At 42.3% G+C, this 15,607-nt stretch overlaps 2 protein-coding genes across 2 annotated transcripts in view; both read left to right on the top strand.

Annotated features, from left to right (window-relative positions):
- LOC119891504 (scavenger receptor cysteine-rich type 1 protein M160-like) overlaps positions 1–15,607 on the top strand; it is a 1,270,577-nt gene that overhangs the window by 616,765 nt on the left and 638,205 nt on the right. The gene's annotated exons all lie outside the window — the stretch shown is intronic.
- Positions 377–15,607, top strand: part of LOC119891522 (NLR family CARD domain-containing protein 3-like) — a 17,867-nt gene continuing 2,636 nt past the window's right edge. The window contains exons 1-9 of the mRNA XM_038703231.1: positions 377–510; positions 4,175–4,298; positions 7,457–7,565; positions 7,650–7,790; positions 8,469–8,547; positions 8,721–8,940; positions 9,096–10,899; positions 10,998–11,171; positions 14,742–14,912. Of these exons, the coding sequence (XP_038559159.1) occupies positions 7,477–7,565; positions 7,650–7,790; positions 8,469–8,547; positions 8,721–8,940; positions 9,096–10,899; positions 10,998–11,171; positions 14,742–14,912 (2,678 nt within the window). The 5' untranslated portion in view covers positions 377–510; positions 4,175–4,298; positions 7,457–7,476. The remainder of the gene's footprint in view (positions 511–4,174; positions 4,299–7,456; positions 7,566–7,649; positions 7,791–8,468; positions 8,548–8,720; positions 8,941–9,095; positions 10,900–10,997; positions 11,172–14,741; positions 14,913–15,607) is intronic.

Genomic DNA, 15,607 nt, shown 5'->3' with positions numbered 1-15,607 from the left:
AGCAAAGTTTAATGTAATTTCCAGTGCATGCAAAATACAGTGCAGAGGTGTGAGTGATGTTGCAGCCTTGCAAAGTGAAGTTGCTCTCATGAATGTGTGACTATAATGTCAGAGAATATTCAAGATTTTTACTTGTAGATTAATCTTGGAAATTTAATTTCTGTCTCGGATTATTCGCTCTCTGCCGGCCGGCTCTCTTTTTTCCTATTACAATTCACCTCATGTGCAGTTGGACCTTTACATCTTAATCATATTACACATAAAAGAAGAGCCCAAAAAATACATAATAGAGACTTGAATTACAATAAGAACACTGTGAAGATAATTAAATAATGTAGGCTCCTCAAAGCGATGCCAACAGCCTCCCTGGCTTTTATTACATCTGGCCGTTATCGCGTCTTTACGCGGGCCACAGTGAGCCTCCTGCACCGCTTCCTGTTCTGGCTTTAGTTTCGTTTTCTCTGAAATTGTGGCGCAGATACTTTTCTCCAAGTGGACATCCAGCTGAAGGTAATGCAACAAGTTAGAAATGTTGTTCTCACGAGCTGTGGTTAGTTTGGTTACACTAGAAACAGCAGAAGTTTCATTTCTCCAAACTCCGCAGCTTTGAGCTTCTCTAAAAACTCGGGACGACAGAAAGCGGAACAGTGCTACTCTGTTAGAAATGTCCGCCATGTTCTCGTATTTCGAGTGATTCTGGTGGAATAAGAGCAGAAGCAGAGTTGGATGATCCTCGGTAGTCGTTGTTATTGAGCTTCTGCGGGCCGCACAGCTGTTGTGTCTGTTTGTCATTAGACTGCAGGACTAATGTTTAACGTTAAGACTTTATAGGTGCCGTAGAATAACCTGCCCAATTTCTGCTTCCTACTTTGGATGTCTAGTAGAAACTGTTTTCATGCTTATTTTTCTCTTCTTGTCTGTTGCTTCAGTTCCTCTTTCCACCTTCTGTCTGGTTCATAGAGGCACACTCCTTATTTTACCTTTTTATTTTACTTTATTCACGGCCGAGGCACTGAAGGGAGCCACTGTGCTCGTTTTTCATTTTTAATAAATTTGCAAAGATTTCAAACAAACTTCTCTCACGTTGTCATTATGGGGTTTGTTTTGCAGACTTTTGATGAAAATAATGAATTTTTTGAATGAGGGTGTAACAACAAAATGTGGAAAAAGTGAATGCTGTGAAAACTTTCCAGATTCCATACTGGGTACTGTGGTTCCAGTAGTAGCCTATGTAGTGGGCGGTTCCAAGAACATCCCTCACTGGTCACAAAAACACAAGTTTATTCTCTGGTCTAACCGAAACTGGATCAGAGTTGAATATTGCTTGGTTTTCCTCCGGCTGCTCTGCTTTCACTTTTGGTGATTTATGCAGTTTGTATGTTACCAGTTATATTATCCAACAGCAGTTAGCCGTGCAGCTAGCTGTCCTATTGCTGACTCTGCCCGGACCGGAAGCTCGGTGCTCCGGGGGCCTGTTGGTGTTTACACCTCTAACATTAGTACAGAAGCTTTGGACCGCTGGTTCAGAGCCAGCTGATAACAGAGGCCTGAACCACGAAGCAGGATTTGAGCCTGTCCAGGTAACTTCAGGGTTAACTCTGGGTTTTCAGTACCAGGAGTGGTTCACTTCTTACTGGGGTAGATCTCCATGGTAACCTGCTCCGGGGCAGGTTCTGTTCCAGATAACAGATCAACTCTTGACCAATCAGCTCTCTTGGAAAATGACATCACCATCAGCGGTGATGTGGAGAAACTCTTGACTATGGCGATATAATCCTACAGAGACTGATTAAAAGCCTCAGGCTAATGTTGCCTACAGGGTTTTACAGTACAGCAGGATCAGCCTATTAAATGTGTTTAATATTTTTTATTTGCTCCCAGTCTGTTTTATTTTTCTTATGTGAGGCTGAATATTATGAGCAGTTTGGTAGGAATATTGAAATACTGAATTTTAATATGAACGTAGGCTGTTTATTTAGGTTAGTATATCTTTCTAAGGCCTACTATAGAGACTGTAGTCATGTTCCGTCCCACCTTTTGTGATGTGGGTGCAAAATGTGGGAGGGTGAGTTTTCAGCAGCCTAAATGTTGAGTTTCAGTCTTTTAAACATTATTTGAGCACATTTTATGGCATGAATGAAGTGACGACAAGTTTTTTAAAGTGAGGTGCAACGACCACTTATTCAGTGCCCGAGTCTTTTAATGTGGAAACATCGACACACAGCCGAGCTGAAAGAATAAGGCTGATATTTTCATAGAGCTCATAAGAACACTTTAAATCAAAGCAATATTACAGACTACGCCTGTTCATTTAGACATTTACACTGTCTGCGATTTTCTGCCTCCCTGCATGTGTCAGATGCAGCCGTGCTACTGTCGTATTTCTGTAGTGTTACAGTTTAATCCTCGTCTGTAAAATATGACGCTCTGCTGACAGTGGACTTGTTCATGTCTGTGATTGGTCAGCTGTTGCTAACACCGCCTCTTTTATGTGAACGCGCTCCCGGCTGAATTGGGAAACCCTGGGTTGACTTACCGAGTTGAAAACCAGCTTCGTGGTACCGCTTATCCCGATCCCGTCCGTTAGGGTTAGTGAAGCCAGATAACGAAAACATATCCTGGGTATGTTGATCTCGCTTCGTGGTGCAGGCCCCAGGAGTGTTAGCAGCAGCTAGCGGTTACTGTAGCGTTAGCAACAATTAAAGCCATCTGTCCATCAGGAAACTTCATAAATCACTGAGTTAAGGCAGAGCAGCCAGAGGACATCAGAGGGAAAACCAGAAAACATTTCCTTTTCTTCAGGACCATAAAAATACTTTCTGTGAGACACTGAACATCCTCCAGCTCCATGAGCTTGTATGAACTCTCTGTGGAACGTGGGCTGGTTTATGCAAATTTAGCGGCGTAAACAATTAAGTTCCCAGATGTCACAGCTAGAGCTTGTTGGTATTCAGACATTTTTCCAGTGTCTTTTGCATCCGTGAGATTTACATATGAAGGAGGAAACAGTGGAGACTGTCAGCTCCATGTACTGAACTCTTTAACTATGCCAAGGTAAATACAGTTTTCCATTCTACGGCACCTTCAAATAAAAATGTTATTATACGTTTATAAAATATAATTTACTATTAAACATTGAACAACTTTAAAGTATGAACAAACTGGCTCCATCTCCACCGGCTAAACATTAAAGAATAGTTACATATCAGTGATACCATAACATAATAATATAACAGCGAGAAGAGACACTCTGCAGGTTTCAATGCAGGACTTTTACTTGGTACAGAGTATTTTTACAGTGTGGTGAGTACTAGTGAGTACTTTTACCAAACTAAATGGTGTTAATACTTACTTATGGTGTTAATACTTACTTAGTCTGAACTTATCATGCTCTGTCTGTGAAAGGGGAATTTGAGCTGCTCAGATCAGCGATCGACTGTTCTAGTTAAACCAGATAAACCAGTTTCAGAGTTTCAGGTAAACACTTCCTCCTACATTTATCCGGCAGCTTTACTTTGCAGATTAAGATTTTGCAAACCAAACATGTGACCATGTTTTAAAATATGATTAAACTAGCCAACAATGTAAAAAGTAGGGACACACTGATGTGAAGTCATTTGGGTTAAAACACCGATATCCAAAATCCTGAGTGAATTAAGACAAAGAGCTGCTTTTATCTGTTCATAGTTCCACTTCTCTGCAGCTCGCCCAGCTACCACATGAACAGAATCAGTAGGAGGAAACCTGTAATAAGCAGAACTTAGACTCTATCAATAAAACCTGTGTTTACATCAGTGCATGAAGAACAATAATCTAAAAAAGAATAGAGAAGTACATTTTACTTTTACTTTGAATACATGCTGAACATGTAGTGGAGTAGAAGTATAAAGTAACATAAAGTGGAAAATTAAAAGTACCTCAGAATTGTACTGAAGTGCAGTACTTGAGTAAATGTAGGTACGTAGTATATTTACTCCACTGAGACTGTTCCTGGAAAATGATTCCAGATGTGTCTTACTGGTTTAACTGGTGTTTAGAGACTCCAGACGTCCAGTCTGATGCTCTGACTTTGTCTCTGGACTTGTTCACAAACTACAAACCTGACAACAGCAGTTAAACTGTGAGAAAGCATCAACTCTTATCCTCTTATTGTGAAAATCTGCTCCTGTTGCAGCCCTTCCTACTTGGCCTGATTCTAATTCAAGAAGCAGCTCACCTGTGTCGACCTCGGCAGCTTTTCTCTGCAGGCGTCGAGTGAGAGTCTTCTTCTTCAACACTTTGGACTCTTTGAAGAAACTGTGAGTTGGTGTGTTTGATGGTTTAACAACTAGTTTGTCTTTAGTCCCTTTAAGGTTTGTTTCTTGCTGTCTAGTGTTTGTAGTTTGTAGTTGTTCACTATTTTATTAGAAAGTTTGGAGAACTCTTGTATTTAAAGAGAAATGTTGGATTATTGATTTATTAGAATCAAACAATCTGATGAACTGCTGGTGTTTATTTCCTTTCCTCAACATTCACTACATTGTGCTTTTCAAGGCGTTGTCTCCACCCGCCTAAAGTCAGACACAGCCGTTTACTGATGTTTCCTGTCATACCTGAAAGGGGAGATTCTTCTCCTCGGTGGGGTGTGGACATGCTGGAGTCACTGTTTGAATTAAATATTCATGAATGAATATAGCTTACTGTTTCCTGCTCTGTTTAGTATTTATTTATTATCTGAATCTGTATTTATCTGATTATGTGTTTTAGGGGCATTATGTAGTTTCCAGCAATTTAACGCCGATTGCTGCCAGGCGTGTGCTCGTACACGTGCTCGCTTGAACTCATGAGCGAGGATAATCTGGTACACAACCACTTTCATACAGAAATCCTGCAGTGAGTGCAGAAACACCAGCATGCAGGCTGTGGCTTTTCTCTCAGACATGTTCAGGCTCTGTTACTTCAATGTTCAGCGCAGCGAGCCGCATATCGGCACAATCCTCCCTGAAAAAAGGTAGTGTGACAGCGGCTATAGACAGACAGGGAGACAGCTTCACACAATATACTGGAAACTCAGGTAAACTCCCACTGCAACGTTACAGTAATATTTTTATCAGCTGCAGGTTGAACTAATCCATGATCGTTACATGATCACGGTACATTTACTGCATTTAGCTGACGTGCTACATCGTTAGCTCGCCTGCTGCTTTCAGTAACCATCTTTACTATCTGTGAATCTGTCACCGGAGGCTCAGCAATGTGAGCACAGCTACATGTATTGGATGATAATGAAACAGTTAGTGAGCTGGACTGAATATTATAACGAGATTGTGTCACTTTACTATAGTGTTAGTGGATGGCTCTTCCTCTGGGTTGTTGTCGCTGTCAAGTTGCAGTGTTATATGTTATGTGGGTCACGTTAGTTAAAGCGACAGAGAGGTGGAGAAGCTGTGTACCTGAGTATCGGTAAAACCCACAGTAAACCTAAACTGAACGTTACGAAGCAAACAGCGGGAGTTCCGAGCTACTGTAGCGTTAGCTGGCTGCTGCTGGCTGCATCACTATAGGCTAACGTTAGGAAACAAATAGCTCCATTTTCGTACATTTGTTAGCTAACGTGACTTTCTCTGTGTATCTCCAGCTTTACTAATGCTCACTGTGTTTTCACTCGACATCACCTGAACCTGTTTGGTCTGATGGGCTTCAGCACATAAACCTTTCTTGTTGTTTTGTATCCTTACAGGGAGTCTGTGTTTTGCTGTGAGCCGGTTGTTTTATGGTGTTAGTGGACTGCATGTTGTTAGCTGCTGTGTGGTCGCTGTAGTACAAGAGAGGCTCGGGAGCACTCACAAGGCTGCCGGAGTCCCCACAGTAAAAGCAGAATAGTGACTGATGCAAGCAACGGAGAAAACAGACGTGTGCTTCATTTCTAAGTGAGTTTTGAGCCCATTGACAATAAGACAATGAAAATGTGATTAATTTCTTTGAAATACTTACATATAGCCCCTTTAATTATTGGATAACCCAGAATATGATCATGGTGTCTTATTATAAATAATTCAGGGAATTTGATGATGTAACTCATATCAAAGCTGACTCTAGCTCAGTTTTAGGCTTTCCGTTTATTTCCTTCCCTGATATCCTTTAACACTACTCCATAGATGCAAGTCACCTCACAATGTCATCGATCGATCACTGCGTTCCATCAAATCAATGTAAAGCTTTTGTAGCGCATCAGCTTCCATTCATACATTTCATCAGTTGATTTTACTCACCGGGCTGCTTACATCAGATGCGGTTGGTGAGATCGGCTGGATGTGCAGGTTTTTTTTTCTTTTGCTTGAATCTTTAGTGCAGTTTAATGATTTGTTTAGTCAGACTCCTCACTTGTTTAGTACGTTTTATTGTCGTTTATTTGGACCAAACACTCAGGAATGATCAGCCTCACATGTAACTGGAATAACCATAAATGATGTAAAAAGTAAATCCAGCAGATTTTAACCAGACTAGAGTTTAAATGATCTGTCTTTACTCTGGTGTGAAACTCCAGTGATGTCGTGATGTATCAGATCAGTCCGATGAACTGCAGTGTCCAGTCAATAAAGGATATTTCATAAGGGGGCGTTTCGGTCAGTAAAAGACTTCAGCAAAGGCTGCACTCATGTATCCTCGCTCGTGGCTCCTCACTCCTTTCTGTGTAGTGAATGACAGGTCAGCTACTGTAATCTGTGACAAAAGATGCTATAATGTTTATTGCAACCTTGAGATGTTTCTACATGAAAAACGAGACAAAGATAAATCATGTCAGAACTTTTTCAACATTGAATTGTTCACAATATAGGTCACATTAAAGGGGGGAAAAGGTCTGACATGATTTATCTTTGTCTCAAAAACTGGCATTTTAACAGGGGTGTGTAGACTTGTTATGTCCCCTGTACATGTTTCTGGATGATGAAGATATGATCTTTAGCCTTTATGTAGCCTTTTAGTGCTGACAGCTGGTCTGCTCATCTGATCACAGTGGACAGATGATACAGCTGTGTATCATAACTGACATAGCTTTAAAATGACGGCTCCGAGTCGAAGTCATCTCATTTCATTAAATGTCTTTTACCTCGAGTCCTCTCTACTCATGTCTCCTCCCTGACTCCTCTGCTCACATCTTGGGTGGGAGCGACCAAGACACAATGTGAGGGTGGTTCTTTTGTCATATGACTCCTGATGACCTCTCACAGTTCCTGTAGTGCAATTTTAGAATTTGCATCATGTTTCATATCTGTGTGTCCTCCATGCACCCTGTGTCTGCTGGGCTGCAGCTTCATGACATAGTGCAGCTTCCTCTGCTTCACACTGCTGTGTGACTGCATTCAGCTGCCACTGATATGAAACAGAAAATAACAGCTGATCACTGGAGGAGCAGCTGATATTATTACAGGAGAAATGGTGGAAAGTTGATGAATGATTTGTGTTTCTCCTCCAGGTGAAAGTGTGTGTGAGCTGATGGATCAGTGTGAGGACAGAGAGGAGGGAGTCCCTCACTTGAAAAAACCTAAGTGGGAGGAACATGACAGCCAGACCAAAGCTCAGAGGTGAGATGAGGATCTCTAACTGTCCATGACTCAAATCACTCCACCATCATTATTCACACTCAAAGCTCTGTGTGTGTTCTGTAGAAGCCCAGAGCAGCAGCCGGGACCAGACTCTGCTGGACCTGGACCTGGACCTGGACAAGGACCCAGCTGTGTGTCCTTCAAGAGCGACTGGTCAAAGGAAATTTTAATTGATTTTAAGGGAGGACATGTGTCTGACAGACAGTAAGTATTAAACAGTGTTGGCCAATCAAAGCTAATGTTCATGTCTCCCTCCTCATGTTGCTCCCTGCTGATGTTTGTCCTCATTAAATCCACTCTGACCAGTTCTCCCTATAGTGTCATATTCTCCTAGAATGATGATGAAGGTTAGAGCCAGATTAGTATTAAAGGACAGGTCCACATGTTTTCCAGTCTGTCCCTAAACAACACTGACATGCCAATATGTCCACTCAAAGAGTTGTGGTGGCTGTAATCGTTCCTCCTGTGCGAGTCTGAGTAAAAACACATTGTAAAGTTCAGCTGAGGATAAAATGAGGCTCTACCGAGTCTGAGTTCCACAAATCAAGTTCAAGTCTTTTTAGTCTCAAATGTCCTCTTTGGATTTTGTCCTAAAATGCTTCACCTACCAAAGTCTGTAAATAGCAGTCAAGATATTTGTGGTTAGTCTAGTTATGCAAACGTTAGAATACTGGCAAACAGTTCTGCACTGGACCACACATTTTTAGTTGACTGACCTGATTTGGTCCAATATTTGATAGAAAATGAACTGATGATACACACTGACATCATTCAGCTTGAGGTTTTGTTGAACTTTGTGTTATGGTTTTGAGTCTTATACAACTTCTACTTTTTTGTGTTGACCGACCTAATGTGAGCGAATTCTTAATGATTCCTCCACAGAGTTGACCAGGAGACCTCAGAGGTTCCCAGTGGTCAGTCTGCCCAGCAGCATCAAACACACCTGGACTCTATATTTATGGTCTGTACATGTACAGCAGCTACATTTATATCTAATCTGTTAACAATAATCTCCACGCTGCACTTTTTAGACCAGTGGATAATCATTCAGTTGTCAGTCTGTCCAACGTGGATCTGATGTTTGGTTCAGTGATTTTAGTTTGATTGTGTCATTGATATAATATTTTGTTCCAGCTGCTGGAGGAGAACATTGTCACTTTTGTGAAGAACGAGCTGAAGAAGATCCAGAAGGGTCTGAGTTCAGTTTACCCAGAATGCTTAGAGATTCAGAGGGAGGAGGTGTTGGACGGTGAGGAGGAAGAGCAGAGGAGCAGCAGAGAGGCATTTCTGAAGATCACACAGCACTTCCTGAGGAGAATGAAGCAGGAGGAGCTGGCTGAACATCTGCAGAGCAGTAAGAGGATTTCTCTAAAGATTTAACACGCTGGATAAACGGGACATTTACTGATGTCTGAGGAGATGTTTATATATGTATACTTTAGGGGAATTAAATTGTCATATTTTCTTTATGAATCACATATTGATATTATATGTTGCATCTTCATTCAGGACCTTCTGCTGCAGTCTGTCAGTATAAACTTAAATCCAACATGAAGCAGAAGTTCCAGTGTGTGTTTGAGGGGATTGCTAAAGCAGGAAACCCAACCCTTCTGAACCAGATCTACACAGAGCTCCACATCACAGAGGGAGGGACTGCAGAGGTCAGTGATGAACATGAGGTCAGACAGATTGAAACAGCATTCAGGAAACCAGACAGACCAGAAACAATAATCAGACAAGAAGACATCTTTAAAGCCTCACCTGGAAGAGATGAACCAATCAGAACAGTGATGACAAAGGGAGTGGCTGGCATTGGGAAAACAGTCTTAACACAGAAGTTCACTCTGGACTGGGCTGAAGACAAAGCCAACCAGGACATACAGTTCACATTTCCATTCACTTTCAGAGAGCTGAATGTGCTGAAAGAGAAAAAGTACAGCTTGGTGGAACTTGTTCATCACTTCTTTCCTGAAACCAAAGAAGCAGGAATCTGCAGCTTTGAAGAGTTCCAGGTTGTGTTCATCTTTAACAGCCTGGATGAGTGTCGACTTCCTCTGGACTTCCACAACAATGAGGTCCTGACTGATGTTACAGAGTCCACCTCAGTGGATGTGCTGCTGACAAACCTCATCAGGGGGAAACTGCTTCCCTCTGCTCGCCTCTGGATAACCACACGACCTGCAGCAGCCAATCAGATCCCTCCTGAGTGTGTTGACATGGTGACAGAGATGAGAGGGTTCACTGACCCACAGAAGGAGGAGTACTTCAGGAAGAGATTCAGAGACGAGGAGCAGGCCAGCAGAATCATCTCCCACATCAAGACATCACGAAGCCTCCACATCATGTGCCACATCCCAGTCTTCTGCTGGATCACTGCTACAGTTCTGGAGGAGGTGTTGGAGACCAGAGAGGGAGGAGATCTGCCCAAGACCCTGACTGAGATGTACATCCACTTCCTAGTGGTTCAGTCCAAACTGAAGAAAGTCAAGTATGATGGAGGAGCTGAGACAGATCCACACTGGAGTCCAGAGAGCAGGAAGATGATTAAGTCTCTGGGAAAACTGGCTTTTGAGCAGCTGCAGAAAGGAAACCTGATCTTCTATGAATCAGACCTGACAGAGTGTGGCATCGATATCAGAGCAGCCTCAGTGTACTCAGGAGTGTTCACACAGATCTTTAAAGAGGAGAGAGGGCTGTACCAGGACAAGGTGTTCTGCTTCGTCCATCTGAGCGTTCAGGAGTTTCTGGCTGCTCTTCATGTCCATCTGACCTTCATCAACTCTGGTGTCAATCTGCTGTCTGAAGAACAATCATCCTCCCAGAATTCTGAAACAAGAGAAGATGAATCTGCAGTGACACAGTTCTACCAGAATGCTGTGGACAAGGCCTTACAGAGTCCAAATGGACACCTGGACTTGTTCCTCCGCTTCCTCCTGGGACTTTCACTGCAGACCAATCAGACCCTCTTAAGAGGCCTGCTGATACAGACAGAAAGTGGCTCAAAAACCAATCAGGTAGCTGTTGAGTACATCAAGAGGAAGATCGAAGAGACTCCCTCTGCAGAGAAAAGCATCAGTCTGTTCCACAGTCTGGATGAACTGAATGATCGTTCTCTGGTGGATCAGATCCAACAGTCCCTGAGTTCAGGACGTCTCGCCACAGATAAACTCTCTCCTGCTCAGTGGTCAGCTCTGGTCTTCATCTTACTGTCATCAGAAAAAGATCTGGACGTGTTTGACTTGAAGAAATACTCTGCTTCAGAGGAGGCTCTTCTGAGGCTGCTGCCAGTGGTCAAAGCCTCCAAGAAAGCTCTGTAAGTGAGATTTATTCATCAATTAATACTCTGTTATCTTTCAACTGTACACAAAAATAAATACCTACATACTGGGTTTCTTACTGTTTTCTCTCCAGACTGAGTGGCTGTAACCTCTCAGAGAGAAGCTCTGAAGCCCTGTCCTCGGTTCTTAGCTCCCAGTCATCTAGTCTGAGAGAGTTGGACCTGAGTAACAACGACCTTCAGGATTCAGGAGTGAAGCTGCTGTCTGCTGGACTGGAGAGTCCACACTGTAAACTGAAAACACTCAGGTCAGGATTCCATAACCCATTCAGTTGTCAACCATTTGAAACCATTTCTTCTTCTTTCAAGCGGCTGTGGCTCAGGAGATAGAGCGGGTTGCCCGTTAATCGGAAGGTCAGCAGTTCAATCCCCGGCTCCTCCAGGCTGCATGTTGAAGTATCCTGGGGCAGGATACTGAACCCCGAATTGCCTCTGGTGGCTGTTCCGCCAGTGTGTGAATTTTAGTTTCTGTTTGAGCACTTAGGCTCAGTGAATGAATGTGTTTGAATGGTGAATGCAGATGTAGTGTAAAAGCGCTTTGAGTGGTCGAAAAGACTAGAAAGGCACTATACAAGTACGGAACATTTACATTTCTTCTTTAAGTCACATTTTTCTTACGGCAAGAATCCATTGACTCCGGCTAGCTATGCTGCGGTTGATAAATATTCCAGGTCATGAGAATAGCGCTGCTAAATCACTGTCACATCGTTACACCAGCAATTGTTGATAGAAAAACAGACACCACCACCTTTTGTTTTGCCAGAGATTTCTGTGTTGCGGCCCGCTCTGTAGACCTGGAAGCCTGCTAGCTGCAGCGCACAGTCCAGTATTAATCCACGCAGCCACATCTCTGTGAAGCACAGAACAGAAGATAAATAAAAGTCTTTTTTTCCCCCACCAGTAGCTGAAGTTTGTTTTTGGAATCAATCTTCCTTGTTCATCTCTTCTAAATATTCTATAACATCGCTTACAGCAATTAAATTAGAGTAACCACAAGCTATCGAATGCTATGTTTATCAGTGGAAGATGTTAACGTTAATAGTCTACTATTCTGATTATGAATTGCAAAATTACACAATGCCTCTTATTTAGCTATGAGCTTTTAAATTACGCTGATCTGCTGTTAACAAGACATATCATTTAAAAAGTTACAGAGTAGCTTACACACCAAGACAAGCTGACCCTATAATTGAAACAAATAAAGGAATATCCAAGCATTACATTTGCTCATATATAAAAGAGGGAACCAATAATAATGATTTTTGTAGTAGACAACTTTACACAAATTTTATAAAGTTTCCCCAAACTCAGAAACTCTGAATTTTGAGGGAGTCTGGGGCAGATTAGCCGCCACCTCAAGCATACACACAAAAATTGTCCAGTATTCACAAATCTTGTGCACTCGGCAGCAACACGTTCTCCAGTTGAAAACGTCACTGTGAGTGATGTTGAGTTGAGTGTTCATCATCCAGAGAGCCAATGTTACGTGCCTCCTCTTCAGATGCTCCAGCATAACTGATGTGCTCCCAGGCCAGGAAAAGGCATCTTTGCAAATGCCTCAGTTTACAACCTTTTTGGCTGAGGAAGGAGTGAAATGCTGCCACACTCTGGAGGTTTTAGGTTGTGATGGTGTTTATACCATCACTGATATTGTGTTGTTTGATTAACTTTATTAACCTCACTTCACTCCATTAAGCTGACTGTGTTGCTATGGTCCAATGACATCATAAACTAATTGATTATTAAATTTTTTGGCAACTAATTTAATAATAAATTTTTGGCGACTACGTATATTATTTTTTGCAGCCCTAGACCACATGCGACTTTGGGCTGGCTGCATGTTCATTGCTTTCAGTAAGTTGTTTCCCATACTAGCTGCAACCAGAGCTCCCATTAACTCAAGGCGTGGCAGAGTGAGTTTCTAAATGGGTGCTACTCCTGATTTGGACATGACTAGTCTGGTCACAGTTTTTTCCTCAGCTGTCTGTCCTTGGAGATACAATACCTCACCGTAGGCTTTCTCACTTGCATCGCTGAACACATGAAGAACTTGACTCTGTCCATTTTGCACTGTATGAGTTCTATACTATTTAGGTATTGACTATCTGTTGCAGCTCAAGCACCTCCATATAACATTGCTGCCACCTTTGAGAAAGGCCGTTGGGCAGTATCTCGTCCGAGCTGATGCCCCTTTGCCACATTTCCTAAAAGAGACATTTCACTCTTGTGAATGGTGTGAGAAATCCCATGGGTTCAAATTTTAGCTGATGACCGCAGGACACACTCCTCTTGGTGTTCTCCCTTGCTTTGTAAATGTCCATTAGATATTTCTGGTGGTTGAAAACAAAGTCATCAGTCTACTTCCAGACCAAGCACCTTTAATTTGCAGCCATGTGCTTCAAGTTCCAGAGTGAAGTCAAAATTCCCTTGCAGCCACCTCACCTTCAGTTGAGGGGAACTTGTTAGGTTAGGTTCATGCTAGCAGTGGAGAAAATTCCTTGCACTTATGGTTAGTGCATAAGCGTTTTCAGCATCACTTGAGCTGGCAATAAAGTCGTCAACATACAGAGATTCTTTTAGTGTTAATGGCCTGAGGACTTGTTTGGTATTTTTTCAAGTGGTTTCTGATTGTAGCTGCTTGCAGTCATTGACTTTACGACACTCCAAACACCACACGTGCCATACTTGGTGTGCGTGATTTGGTGTCCTCAGCATCAGGGGTTCCTGTGAGCCATATAAACCTAAAGATACCCCTGTTCTTATCATTGATAGATATCTGTAGGAGAGCCTTTGTGATGTCTGCCATGAATGCAATTGGGTGCAGCCTGAATCTCTCTAGGATGTTCAAGGGGTCTGGGTTTAGGTTTGTTTCAGTAAGCAGACAGTCGTTGAGAGATGGACAGTTGTCCTCATGCAAAGAAGCATCGAAAACAACTCGCTACTTGGTTGTCACCTTGTCCTCCAAAATTACAGCATGGTGAGGCAAGTAGTACTGTTCTTGGACTGTTCTTATAATCCCTTGTGTGTTTAAACACCGGGATATCTTCACATATTCTTTGTTGAAGATATCCATCACATCATTGTATCTTTTGAATAATGTCACCAGTTTTTATTTTTCTCTTCAAATCAAAAATTAAAGCCCTTTATATCTTCTCTGGGTGATTCTCAGATAGTCTTGGAGTTGCATCACGTGTCCATGGTAACGCCACTGCATATTGCCACTTGTGGTACCTGACTGACCTGTCAAAGTTTTGCTTATATTTTTATAGTTTATGTATTAAAAAAACAGGAAAATACAAAGAATGAGGGTGAAAGAATACATTAGACAGCAGTGATTGTCTGGGCTACAGAGAGATTTGGTAGTGAGAAAAAAATGTTTTGTAATGAAAAAGTAGTGGTCTGCTCTGCCAGCTGCCTACTGTCATTGGATGTAGATGTCAAGTCAGCCAACAGATTTTTAGCATGCTAGATTTCTGTCTGGTGTCAGTGATGCATCAGAGAGCCTTTTAAATGCGTTAATGAGTAATTTGAACGATTGACTGATCACTCGCTGATTTGCCCCCAATCACAGCACGACTGTCGATGAGCTCAGCGACTTACAGATCAGGCTCAGTGTTGTGTGAACTAGGGACCTGGGGAAACCTGTGTATGTGTGTTCTCAAAAAGGCTAACATTTCCCTTGTGAGAATACTGATGTTAACATTTAGCTAGTTTAGATCATTTAGATCACAGAGACGTGACATTTTCCTACTGTATTGGACCAACACAGCAGAACCTTTTATATGATCTGCCATGTGTGTTATTTTGTGTGTTTGCAGGCTGTCAGGCTGTCTGATCACAATGGAAGGTTGTGCTTCTCTGGCCTCAGCTCTGAGCTCCAACCCCTCCCATCTGAGAGAGTTGGACCTGAGCTACAATCATCCGGGAGACTCAGGAGTGAAGTTACTGTCTGCTGGACAGGATCCACACTGGAGACTGGAAACTCTCAGGTATAAAGAAGCCTGCTGCAGCCCCAGACGTCTTTTTGGTTAATGGTGGATGATGTTATATGAACATCCACAATTGTAGGAAGCCTTTTTCCTTTGCTCAGAACAGAAACACTGGTTGAACATAAAAATTACATATTTGTGTAGGTCTCCAAGGAGAACAACTCAAGGAACAAACATGATAATTTCCTCTTTGTAATAACTGATGCAGTTTGGACAGATTTCTGCTTGTTAAATGAACTGTTTGTCAATCTGAGAAATATCCTTTTTTGCCCTCTTACCCGGGACCAAACTAGTTTCATCTCTATTTACAGAGACCGGTCCATGGTTAGTTCCTGCAAATAATCCTTCCAAAGTAGTTTAATAGCTGTGTAATAATCACAGGTGGGGGAGCGAGAGAGTGATCAATGACTGAACATAATCAACTTAGAACATAAGTACTCAAATAAGGAAATGACACGGTAAAGCCAAGTTTAACGATGACAGAAATATCTATGACTGGTGAGGCATGCTACTACCTGCAGAGCTGAAGGAGACTATTTCTGGTAATAAGACTTTGGAGCATCCCACAAACATCACATGAGCAATGTACAGTACCTATGGAAGTTTGTGCAGAAGGATGAAGGCAGGACAACTATTTTGTCAGAGGTATGGAACAAGGACTGCTTCTGAAGTGACTCTCAGTGGAGACGGGATGA

This window comes from Micropterus salmoides, unplaced genomic scaffold (assembly GCF_014851395.1).
Source record: "Micropterus salmoides isolate LMB-PRFRI ecotype aquatic unplaced genomic scaffold, ASM1485139v1 Ms_hic_scaffold_7, whole genome shotgun sequence".
In the NCBI taxonomy this organism is placed as follows: domain Eukaryota; kingdom Metazoa; phylum Chordata; class Actinopteri; order Centrarchiformes; family Centrarchidae; genus Micropterus; species Micropterus salmoides.
This window is presented reverse-complemented; position numbering and strand designations above follow the sequence as displayed.